Below are 12,655 nucleotides of genomic sequence, written 5' to 3'. Positions count from 1 at the left end.
TTTGGAGATGTTTTCCAACCTAAATGATTCTGTGATTCTTCCATGGCAGGGTTTGGGCTTGTGTTGGGCAGCACTTCCCTCCCACCCAGTGCCCAGGTGTGGTTTGGGCGTGGGATGCCCCAAGCACAGTCCAGAGATTGTTGTAAATGTGCAGGGTGGACAAGACAACCTTATTTTGGGATAGCTGTGGGTTTAGACACAGGGATGCTCCCACAGATGGGCAGTTTCACTTTTCCCATTTTATTTGGCTGTGTGGGTGGAGCCTAAACGTTGGGTCAAGGAACAGGTAAAGCTGCTCCCTGGAGCAAAAAGCCAGAAAATAAGAGAGGGATAACTCCTGCTGCTGGGATAAATTAGAGCTGCCATTTCTCCTTTCCTTCTGGTGGTATCTGGAGGAACAAAGCCAGGTGTTGAGGGCAGTGCTTTTCATTCCACCTCCTTATCCAAACTGGGCTTATTCCTCTGGTGCAGCAGCAATCATAAAGCTTGTATCTAGCTTCAGCCTAGGATGAGATTCATAGAATTTTATCTCCTCTTTTGAGAAGCCCAGAACTGGCTCAGAGGGCCATGCCACCACCTGAAAGAGATTTTTATTTTTCTTCTGGTTTGTGAAATGGAATTTTTTTTGTCTTTCCATCATTTTTTGTGTTTCCAGGACCCCTTTCCCATAAGTGATTATCTCTGCTGGCTGCAGGGTGAGGGTTAAACCAAGATTATGCCATTGATGGAAGAGAGAGACCATGTTTTATCTTAAGATCATGTCACAGAGCAACTGGCAACTCCGAGCCCTCAAATCTCAGATGCTGTGGAGAGACCTGGAGAAGTGGAGGGCCCCAAACCCAAATGATTCAGCCACTAAAATCTGCAGTACTCAGAGCCTCTAGAACCTCAGGTTCCTGCCTCTGATGGAGAATTCTAATGGTCACACTGCTGAAGGTGTAAGGGTCTGATCTGGCCAGTAGAATAAAAACACACATAACCATTAAATATGAAAGAATATGCTGCTTTGGGGCATCTGTAACCGTGATGCTGAAGGGTGGTGGTTCTGGACCTTGTCATTTACACTAAGCTGCATTAGTTCCTTAGTTACGTGGTTAAATATTTTACTGGACGTTTTAGTGATATTTATGGACCCAGCCAGAAAACCCTGAAGTAAATTAGAAGGGAGAGTTAAGAAATGTCATGGGAACAGCTATGAGGAACTCTTATGGGCAGTCCTAGCTGACACTGTTCATTACTTACTTATACCTTTAATCCAAAAGTTGTATAACCATGTAATGTATTTATATATAAACCAGACTAATATACATACATGGGAATGAATGCACTGGGCAGTGAAATGTGCAATCTGTGAGCTGAATGCTGCATTGTTATATAGGACTTCACAGCATGAAAATCTCCATGTTCCATGAAAATGAAAGAAGGCATCTTGCATGTGATGGATGACAATTACACCCAAGAGAAGCTAATTTAAAAAGAATAAAATATTTAAATGACTTCTTGTTTATAATCTCTTAAGAATGAGGCTTATTATACTAGAGAAATAAACAGCCCCCACCAGGAATGTCTGTTATGTTTGCATGGGTAGTGTGTAACAGCAGACAAATGCTCTTAAAAGTGAATAATTAATAGTAACTGTAGTAAATAGAATTTCTATAAATCTCTTCTCTTGAAGGATTACATTTGGAAGCTTCTCTGAACTCCATGGCTTCACACAGGCCAATACTCTCAGCTGTCCTGCCAAAACAGCATCAGCAAGCTGCTGGTTTGTTAGAGAGAACTCCTTCCTTCCAACAATTTTTTTTGATAATTTGAAAACCTGTTAATCTCTCCCCACAGTCCTGCACACAGGTCGATTCCAGTGGAGAGAAAACAAGGCAGTAAAAAAAAACAGTGTGGAAGTGATCGGGATGTTTGCGTGGCAATGAATAATTTGATTTACGGCTTTGTTTTCAGACTTCTCTTAGTGCTCCCTTAGTTTTGCCTTTGAAAGGATTTATTTCCAAAGAAACCAAGGAGCCCTTCCCATGCCACCCTGGAATTTATATCAGAGAGGTTACGTAACGTATTTTGAGTTTAAATAAGGCTTTCAAAAATACTACTTGAGGATACAGATATGACGAGTTAACTTTTGCTTTTAAACACATTTAATGGGAGAATCATTGCTCCAGAGAGATTTTTACCAGTAGCACTGTGGTTTCTCGAGATGTTTTCGAACAGATTTCGATTGGTAGGATCACACTGGGTTACGGGGCTTCCCAGGGAAACGTGGTTCCAACTTTTGCCACCAGATAATGGAAATGTGATAACGGAGAGATGGTCCCTGTCCACAGCTTTATTTACAGAGGTGCTTGTTGGTCTCAAGTGCATTATATCTCCCTTTGTGATAAAATACCTAAAAAAAGCTTGTGTAAGACGTATGTGTGAGGTTTCCTTCAGCTTCTCATGGCGCATTAGCAAAGTGGTCTGTGAATGTATTGGCATCTTTTCACAACAAAGCATGACAGCCCATTGCTTTAGGAAGCAAAAAGGACACAAACAATTAAATAAAACAATTTATTACTTAAAAAGTTGGAAGAGACCAACTTGACCACATTCAGAACTATATCTCTACTATAAGAAAACATAATTCTATATAATTACTATTTGCTGAGGTTTTATAGATAATGAGATGGCAAACTCTTTGGGCCATATTCTTCCCTGTGAGGGTGGGGAGGCCCTGGCACAGGTTGCCCAGAGAAGCTGTGGCTGCCCCATCCCTAGGAGTGTCCAAGGCCAGGTTGGATGGGGCTTGGAGCAACCTGGGTTAGTGGAAGGTGTCCCTGCCCATGGCAGGGGTTTGGAATGAGATGAGCTTTAGGGTCCCTTCCAACCCAAATCATTCAGTGACTCTATGATTCAGTGATCCTTCTACTTTGCTGCTTCTATCACAGAAAGAGTTAACAGCAAAAGAAATGGAGATGAGGTGAGAAACAAAATTAAGGCTCTCTCACAGAGGTGATTTTCCTCTGTCCATAGTTAAAGAAACGTAAACATGGTCAGTGTTTGCATTCAGAGCTCCCTTGCAAGAGGAGGAAGTGCATAATATCTCAGTGATGAAAACTTGCTTAGTTTAACGCTTAGAGGAACAAACCAACCTCAAAACATGCCACTTGAGTGTTCCCCTGAAGGGGAGAGGTGTTATGACAGAAAGCTAAAGATGGGGAAGGGAGAGGGAGTGCAGTGCTGTGTGAGAGGAGAAACGGGGCAGAGGGTATGAGGCTGAATCAGGAAGGAGTGGGAGGGCACAGGAAGAAAAAGGAGCATTAAGGGATACAAGCAGGAGCCTCAAAGAGGGTGTGACATAGGGAGATGGTGAAGAAAAAAAGTGAGGATGCTGTGGAAGAATATAAGGTGAATGTTTCCTTTACCATGTACATGCCACGACTCGAGGAAACTGCTCCCAAACGGGACCCACTTCAGACTTCTATGTGAAATCAAAAGAAATTTGTTTCAAATTTCCCTTCTGCACCCTTCTAAGTAACAAAACAACTGTGATAATATTGGCAACACCCTCCTCTGCTAGAGAAAAACACATTAAAAATTTCACCCTAGCCCTTGGTGAGCGTATACCATCGTGTGCACAGCAGCTATAACAGGAGGAGATCTCCCGTGTCTACAGCAGGTGGTTTATGTTTGTTATCTCTGTTTGGGTTTGTGTATTTTGAATAGAATTAACTGCTTTAGAAATCAGGCTGTGCTTTTAAACCTGCTCACCAAACACTTTGACCATGGTTAACCTGACAGCAGGGCCAGTATTCCTGCTCTCCTCCCTCAAAATGAAGGAACCAGGCTGGTAGGTTTTTCTCATCCCATAATATGTTTTTCTATGTGTTTAAACAGCAGCATCAACTTCTGCAGCTCTGGATGAGCAAGAAAGTTGCTTCTTACACCTGTAATGGCTCTGGGACAAATGTAAGGGAAAAGAGGTGCTAATTATTGGCCCCTCTTAAATACCACAAGATATCTCACACAATCCCAGGCCCATGGCAAGCATTTAATGTAGTGGGAACTGGGATCTCACTGAGCTGGTTGGCATTACTTAAAATAAACCAGGATTGCATCATCACCAAAGACATGCAGATAAACAAAGCTTTTTGTATTTCACACTGGCTGAATCTGACAGCAATGAATCCAGTTAGCTTTTCACTGAAGGCAATGAAATTAAATCAAGAATTATTTTAGTCTTCTGGCTGTGAAATTTGGGTAACAATATGTGCTTCCTCTGCAAACATCTGCTTGTTTTTTTTAGTTTATTTTATTTGTATGACAAAGGTCAACACAGGGAATTAATCAGGAAAGAAGAAAAACTTTTCACAGCAGTAGACAGGGAAATCACAGAAGTACTTCCCCTCATAAATTGTTCAAGACTGAGCTGCTTTGTTTAGTCGTGTCCCACAGCTTCTATTTCCAAAAGTTAGAGGGAAAAAAAAAACAACTCCAAAAATCAGTAAAAGAGATAAAACATTGTATAAATATTGCACTACCAGACAAAATGCAATCCAAATTTTAAGTCCTACAACTTCTCTAAAATTCATTGCATTTTTGGGGGGCCAAATACTGTGTCTTATATTATTTTAATTGCGCTAAAAATAGGCTTAAGTGCATCTCGTGGTCTTGCTAAATCTTGCAGCAATTGGTGGATAAGAATCACACTGAATATTGTTACAGAAGCTGATGTCTCAACTGTGCCTTGGAAAATATGTGTGTGAAACTCCTTCTGGAGGTTTCCGTGGAGTTAACATGGGTCAGGGTTTAACCATGTGCATTAGTCAAATGCAGGCAACCTTTCCAAAACTGTATGAGGTAAATACCTATCTAACTTCACATAAATTTTCAAAATATAATAATAAATTCAAAAATCTTACCTCCTTGTACTAGATCTGATGCAGAGATGTGCCAGAAATGGATAAAGGAAAAGGTTATCCCATGATAAAAGAAAATAATATGAAGGACTGAAGACATACAAAACAATTAGTGGTTGGCTAATAAAGTAGAATATCTTAGTGGACATGATTAAAAGATTGGCTAAAACCAAGTTTATAAATTCAGATGAATTTTAATACAAAATCTTGAGACACTGTACAAAATTCCTCTACAAGCCTATCAAAGCATGCATAGTTATAGGGTGATTTAAATCTCTGGTCGATGAAATTTGCCAGAATTGATACGGATTTAGGAAGAACTGGCTGTAGGAATAAGCCATCATTGCACCGAAACGCTGTCGCAACCCGAGTATGCTAACTGGAGTGAAGGACAGGAAGAATTTCCCTGTTCCTGATGAAATTCCTTTCCCTCATTCACTGCTCCTACACTACGAGTTGGAGAGCAAAGTTTATGCCTTTGGAATGCAGCAGATTGCCCCAGGCCTTCTGGGGTTGGATTTCTTTTCCCGGTTTTTCCCCTCTGGGGACAGAATGCTTCTGGGGAACCTCTCGTTTCCTTGACAAAGTGCACGATTCAATCGCCAGTTCCAGCCTAACATATGTAGTTTATAAGATCAGTGCATTCTTTTGCTCTCTATAAAAGACAATAAAGTCAATAAAAAGTCTAAGGGGAATGCCAAATTCCCAGGAAGCAAAAACTCCTCCCTCCGTGTGTGCATGTGCGTGCGCGTGTGAAGTTTAAAAGCTTTGAAGAAAGTGACATTTTTATTGCTTCAAGGCATACATGTATTGCAATGGATTTTATTATTTTGGAAGATGGAAGTGTGAAGAAAGAAGCTCTAAAAAAAAAAAAAAAAAGGACAAAAAATGGTAAAAGTGATGTTACATTGAGTAGAAAATATTCGCGTTTCATTCGTTTAAAAATAAGCTCTTAAATTGCATCATGTGATTTCTTCACATGTCAGCCCGGACAAAGGAAGCAAAGATGCCATCTTCCTGGGAAAGGAGGTTCTCAGGTGTGTCATATTCCAAGATGTTCCCTCTCTTCATGACGATGACCAGGTCTGCAGTGAGGATGGTGTGAACCCGATGCTGCCCGAAAGGAAAGCGAACACAGGTTTTCATTTTGATAATTCCCACTGCAGGTCATTAACGGGCCTAATGCCGGGCACAGCAAGCTGGGGAAAGGCTATCCTTGTTTATCCTTTGTATTTGGAGTAGGTCCTTGTACTTTGTCTTTAATCTAAGGTCCAGATTACAGCCTGGGCCACCAAGCCTGAAAATACTTAAGCATGCACTCTACCTTTGAGTGCCAATTGCCATTACAGACAGCAGAGCTGTTGGAATAAATTTCCCTGAAATACATCTTCCCCCAAGGATATATGGATGAGAAACATCCTGGATATGTCTGCACTGCCAGGTGGCTTAGCATCCTGCTCTGCTCCGTGGTCTCTGTACCCCACCAGTCTACTCTCCCTCTGGGCTGTCCCCTTCTATAAATGAATTATCTGAGATCTAATTTGAGTGTGCTCCAGGTAATAGTTTAACCCCATGGGCAACAGGAATGAAACCAGTTTCAGTTTAATTTCATACGAATACACCCACCCAGGTATAGATGGGAAGAATTCTTAAAAGTAGGATATTTCTCTTTACAGGCTGAAAATCAGAGACCACTTCAGGGGTTGGACTCCTTTGATGTGACAGTTTCAGTGTCTAAGCTTTGTTACCTGTGTTTAGCACAAACAGTCATGGAATTAAACAAACCCAGGAACCACACAATAAACACCTCCTTGCACTGTGGCCTCAGGAGCTGTGCAGCAGAAAGGCAGCAGAGTGAAAGGGAACTAAAGAGGTAAAAATAACTACCAAAGAGCCAGAAGTGTGGACTGAGAGAGTCTACTTGTGAGTCTTCACCAAAGTGGTGAACAGGCCGTCCTCTTTGAGGAGTAAGTTTGAGGCAGTGTCACATTCAACTAGAAAGCCCTCAGAAAGGACTAGGACAAGATTGGCGTCCAAGATGTGAGACACGCGATGCTGGAAAACAGAAAAGAGAAACAGGTGGGTGAAGGAAGGGTCAGCCCAGAGCGAAGAGAGGGAGGAAACAAAGCCAATGCTGTCAGGAAAGCTAAATATCAATGTGTGCTGTTCAGCTTGAGACACCAAATTTGGAGAGGCGAAGCAAAGGGAAAGTGAGAGCACCTGAAGGGAGACAGGCTGAGAGAGACTATTTACAGGAGCATGGAGTGACAGGACAAGGGGGAATGGCTTCAAACTGGCAGAGAGGAGGTTTATTTTGGATATTAGGAGGAAATTCTTCCCTGTGAGGGTGACGAGGGACTGGAATGTTCTGGTCCAGGTTGCTCAGACAAGCTGTTGATGCCCCATCCCTGGAAGTGTCCAAGGCCAGGTTGGACAGGGCTCTGAACAACCTGGGATAGTGGAAGGTTGGGTTGGAAAGAGGTGATCTTTAAGGTCCCTTCCAACTCAGGCCATTCTATTATTCTATAATCCCAGTCAGAAGGACAGTACTGAAAATTGGAGTGGTGTGTAAATGCAGGGGAACATGCACACCACTGGCATCTTCAGCATTCCCACATCCAGGAACCTCACAGCACATTGTAAATGAGCTGGGTTAAGTGGTTTGCCTGACACAAACTAGTCACTGACAGACTGGAAACCAGAGTCCAGAAGGCCTGACTCTAATCTCTGACCACAGGACTGGATTCCAGACAAAGCAAATGAAACAGCTGTTGAAACATGCACTTATCCCACGGAGAAAACATGTGTTTGTTGACTAAGCCTGCCGTCACAAGGTGGAAATATTCTTCATGGTATCCGCCATGTGTGTGCATGTATATGCCTGCACATTCATGTGAAGATTTATGGAATTTTGGGGCACATGAAAAGGCAGGAAAACAGGAAAAACGCTATAAACACTTAGCTGAAGAGATCTTAAATTTTGGGCAATTCCCATTGATTCAATTTTTGTGAACCTTTATCATAAACACATCTTTTTGTCCTGAAGGAGAAGAAAGATAACCCAGCTTGAGAAACCACACCAGAGAGATTTTGAAATCTCGGGTCATAAATTTGGGTTGTGATTGTAGGCACTAAACATACATAGACTTCAGAGGCAAAATTCTAACCTAGATTTTGATGCAACTTTCCGTAACAGTTTAACCCATGCATCTGGTTTCAATTTTTTAGTGAGATTGACTTCACATTTTCCTGGAGACAGTGAAGACAGTGAAGTTCTAAGTGTTGAGATCTAAGTGTTTTAGTTTGACAGCAAGACAGCATTTACCGAAAGATTTCAGGTTGATCCAGTCTTGACTTGTTCTGGTATCTGGGAATACCCTGATTTTATGGTTTCCTATAAAATGTTGTGATGTTTTTAGTTTTGTATAGTGGCGTTTAATGGGTGAAAGGCAAGATGAACTGCCTGAGGAGTGAGGAAAGAGCATTTTCTGGCGTCAGCACTCACCGCTATTGTTACAACCGTGCGGTCTGCGAACGCAGTCATCACAACCTTCTGCAAGATGTTCTCCTGTCGAAGGAAAAGCTCATTTCAGTTACATCATCCTTTTACATTTTAATCCATGTGTCTTCAAGCACCTAAGAGACATCACCATATTCCACACTGTCTCTGATCCGCTCACCAGACCGGAAGTAGCAATGAAACGTAATAAAACATGAAATCAGGGATTTTCTAAAGCATTTGATTTTACGTTTTTTCCCCCCTCACCACAATCCCAAAATCGCATCAACATCCACGGCCAAGACCAAGCACAGGAGAGGAGCAAAACCAGGCAGCTTTTTATGCTGGGGAGATCTCATGGCTGACAACTTGGGTGCCTCTTCTCCTGGCAGGTCCGTGGTGCTGGTTGCTGAGTGTACTCACTGTGGCCATGTCGATGGATGCTGTGGCTTCATCCATGATCAGAATGCTGCTCTTGCGGACAAAGGCCCGGGCAAGACAGAAGAGCTGCCTTTGCCCCACACTGAAGTTCTCTCCTCCTTCTGTGACCATGGCATCTGGAATAAAAGCAGTTACTTGGAATGGCACAGCCACTGAAATGCTGTCTGTGACAGCTCTGCTTGAGAGCTATTTCCAGGGCCAAAATACAAAAGCTGATAACCCTAATCTTGACTGAGCAGTGGAATGGAGGGATACCAAGAAAAGTGAAGCACAGCTTCTTGGGAAAGGAGCAATATATCATTAAACAGTTGGCTCCAATAATTGGCCCAAATTTGTTAGGAAACTTGGTAGGCTGCTGGGTAATATCTTGGTAGTATGAAATATGCTTAGTATGGAAATAAATGCGTGAGTTTCCTTCATGAATTCGATCTGAAATGGTAAGAAAAATACTCTTGTCAATGTTCTAGATGAGCTACAGCTCTGCTGGCAGAGCCAGATTCTGCTAAAGGAGAGGAGGTAAAATCCCTCTTTTTAGTCCTTGCTGGCTAATTATCCCACTAGGATCATACAATCATAGAATCATAGAATTTTCTGAGTTAGAGAGGGCCCACAAGCATCATTTAAGTCCAACTTCTGGCCCTGCACAGGACAACCCCAAGAATCACATCACCATGCTGAGGTACTGCAGAATTTTTCCACAGTGCATGGAAAACCAGATCATTCTTCAGCTTTTTAGCAAGAATCTTCTCTCTAGCATGGACAGAGAATCTTCATTATGTGCCTGACAACTCCTGCATGATGGTTCAGAGTGTCAGATCACATGTATCTGTTTATATGTGCATGCATGATTTTATTACTGTCCTGTGTTCCCGGAGACTTTTCGGACATACCAAGGCCTCCTGGCAATGACTTGACCATGTTCTTCAGCTGAGCAATCTCCAAAGCTTCCCAGAGTCTGTCATCAGTGCACTTGCATTCTGGATCCAAGTTAAAGCTGCAAAAAAACCCCCCCACAACAGGAGTCTCATTACTGCAATTACACTCAACTCTTCTGCAAATTAACACCTTGCCATTGTATATGTGCCACTTGGCTTGCCCTGGGCAGACTGTGTGGGTAGGTTGGGCTGAACTAGGCGGGTTACTTCCCTTTTCCACACCTTCCTGTTCCAAACAGGCCATGCAATGCCCCCCCTCCCCCCCCAACCCCACCATGATGACGTGCACCTACCGGATGGAGCCACTGAACAGGATTGGATCCTGGAGAATGATGGAGAGCCGGGAGCGGAGAGTGTGAAGAGGCAGTTTGCTGATGTCTATTCCATCGATCACTATCCTCCCTGTTTGGAACAACACGCAGAAGACATGAGGGAAAGCAGTTCCTTCGGGCTGGGCTCTGCCTCTGGGACCTCTCGATTGCTTGTGCACAATACGTGGATGCATCTGCAATCCATACATCAGGAGGCAAAACTACCCTTCAAACTTTAAAAGGAACGGGGCGGCCTTGATGTTTTATCAAGAGGCAGATAAGAAAAAAAACAAAAAGGATGTCCTTCTCCACTCATGCTCATTCCTACAGCTCAATTCCATTTGAGTATTTGGTGCAAACCAGCCACACATACTGCTCTGCTGCCATGAGGTTACTGGAAGCAGTCACATTAATCACTCCTTCTCCCAGCGGTTCATTCCCCAACAAGAAGTTGTGGCAACAGCTGGGATAATTGGTAAAGAAAGAGGATTTTTTCCTTTTCTGGTCACTGCTTCAGGTCAGTGAACATATGGATCTCATCCGAAAATCTGATTTATGGCATTCTGGGTGTGGCAACTGGTGATATTCAGGCGAGGGAGATGGGAAAAATGTACGAGAGAAACTGGTTGGCTGTTCTGTAAATGGAAGATGGTGAGAAGGGCAGAAGGAATCTCTCTCTTCCCTTAAGTCCTCTAAAAAAATCCAGGGATGACTGGCACCACTGACTTCCCCTGGACGTGGAAACTTCCTCCAGGTTGTGGGGAAGGGATGGGCCCGGGCAAACTGCATGAGGACATGGTAAGGGGTATTTTCATCAGGCATTTCTGCAGTTTCCACGTGGAAAACCTGGCAGATACATGGATATTCAGGGCTGTGCACGTGTGTCTCTTCTGTCATTCCCAGTTGCCATGGTACTGCATTTTGTAGGTTGATCTGTGTGGCCCTGTCCTAAGGAAATGCATATTTGGTAGAAGCCAAGGTGCTCAAGGAAAAGAAAAGAAAAGAGGAGATGAGAAGACCTAAGGGAAAAAAAGTAAATTCTAGAGGAGTTGGGAAACTGGGAAAGTAGTGATCTGTCAGGCACGACAGAAGAGAAATCAGAGGTAGTTTGAACAGAGGGCAAGAGAAGGAAAACACTAAAGCACAAAGCAAGAAGCAAAAGTAGGGAAATAAAATGCAACACATACAGATTTGAAAAGATAACAGAGACCTAGGGAACAACATGAATGAAATCTTGGCTCTAGCAAAGTTACTCGAAATCTTGTTATGTAACTTTTATTAGAGTCAGGACCCCACCCAGAAGTGGACCAGCACAAAGGCCAAATATTGGTCTAGCTGAGAGAGGGATGTGCACAAAGGATAAACTGAGCTGGATTAGAAAAAGACTTAGACATTCCCATTGGGAAAAATCAGGGATGCAGAAGAAGCAGACAAAGAAAATACACCGAAAGAAGATTTAAGTAGAAGGAAACTTCAAGTTGGCAATAAACACAGCTATTAATTGTTTGCAATATTTATGAAACCAGGAGCCCTGGTCATGAATCAGAAGCCTATTTACCATAGATACATATAGGCAGGGAACCACAACAAAAGCAAGTATTATCTGCATCAGATCCACTTATCCCCCCTCATCCTACTGGGGTTTCCTAGAAAACATTCCATCCACAATGGCTAAATTAGAAACATGGAAATCTTTGAAACAAAAAGATGAGTTTCCAGTGGGTTTCTATAATGCTGCAGCAGCACAGATGTATCTGCATTATAAATGCCAGGGTGGGTATTGCTGCATACTGGTCCATGCCAATGGGCTGGGAGAGTGAAAGCAGCCAAATGTTTCCAAACTTTTAGTCAGTTTGTGCTGCAGTTGTGGGAAACCACAATAAAATAAAAAAATAAATATTTAGGGAATGACTTGCTGAGTTCTAGTTTCTGCTCTGCTAATATTTTGACAGCTATAATAAGTTAATGCAGTTATTCTTTAGGGAGAAATTTAGGCACTCCAGAGAGTTATGTATCTTTTCATCCTGTCTCAAAGTTGTCAGAGCATCCACAAAAATAGTTTTAAAACCTTAGAAGTCTGTGTGCAAGATTTCCTGCAAGAAACAAGTGTTATTCACAGTAGAACAATTGGTATTTTGAAGGACCAGGCATAACAAACCCCATTCTAATTAAGTATCTTCTAAGCCAGATAGCCAGGGTATAAAATATCAAAAAGTCTCCTTGCTCATCCTGAAGAAATAAGGGGGGGAGCAGGTTAGGAGTGACAACACCCCCCAGTGAAAACTAACCATCAAAGATGTCCACCATCCTGAAGAATGCCAGAGACAGGGAGGACTTGCCACTGCCAGTCCGACCGCAGATCCCAACCTGCAAAAGACAGCAAGGTCAGGGGGAAGCTGCGAATCAGACCTGCAGTTCTTCTGGGAAAGCTGGACTGGGCTGTGCTGATGGTGAGTAGAAAGGTCCTTCCCAATGGGCAGGGGCAGACACCAGGGGAAAAACAAAACAGCATGGCAAGGCACACTTCATTTTTCTGCCTCTCTACATCATAAGGACTTGTCCCAG

General features: G+C 42.8%; 1 protein-coding gene across 11 annotated transcripts in view; it reads right to left on the bottom strand.

Annotated features, from left to right (window-relative positions):
- Positions 1 to 5,687: 5,687 nt before the first annotated feature.
- The window catches only part of ABCC9 (ATP binding cassette subfamily C member 9), a 65,554-nt gene continuing 58,586 nt past the window's right edge, over positions 5,688 to 12,655 (bottom strand). For 9 of the 11 annotated variants that reach the window (XM_027904847.1, XM_027904850.1, XM_027904852.1 and 6 more), the window contains 7 exons: positions 12,379 to 12,457; positions 10,073 to 10,181; positions 9,735 to 9,838; positions 8,827 to 8,960; positions 8,410 to 8,472; positions 6,792 to 6,959; positions 5,906 to 6,017 (listed from right to left, as the gene is read on the bottom strand). In XM_027904847.1, coding sequence (XP_027760648.1) covers positions 6,822 to 6,959; positions 8,410 to 8,472; positions 8,827 to 8,960; positions 9,735 to 9,838; positions 10,073 to 10,181; positions 12,379 to 12,457 — 627 coding nt within the window. In that variant the 3' untranslated portion in view covers positions 5,906 to 6,017; positions 6,792 to 6,821. Of the gene's footprint in view, positions 6,018 to 6,791; positions 6,960 to 8,409; positions 8,473 to 8,826; positions 8,961 to 9,734; positions 9,839 to 10,072; positions 10,182 to 12,378; positions 12,458 to 12,655 lie in introns of all 11 variants that reach the window. The other 2 variants (XM_027904849.1, XM_027904853.1) reach the window with 1 other exon arrangement.

The sequence above is a fragment of the Empidonax traillii genome, unplaced genomic scaffold, assembly GCF_003031625.1.
Source record: "Empidonax traillii isolate 1590-97213 ecotype Southwest subspecies unplaced genomic scaffold, ASM303162v1 scaffold1099:size633499, whole genome shotgun sequence".
NCBI lineage: Eukaryota > Metazoa > Chordata > Aves > Passeriformes > Tyrannidae > Empidonax > Empidonax traillii.
The sequence above is the reverse complement of the archived record's forward strand: the minus strand, read 5'-3'. Positions and strand labels throughout refer to the sequence as shown.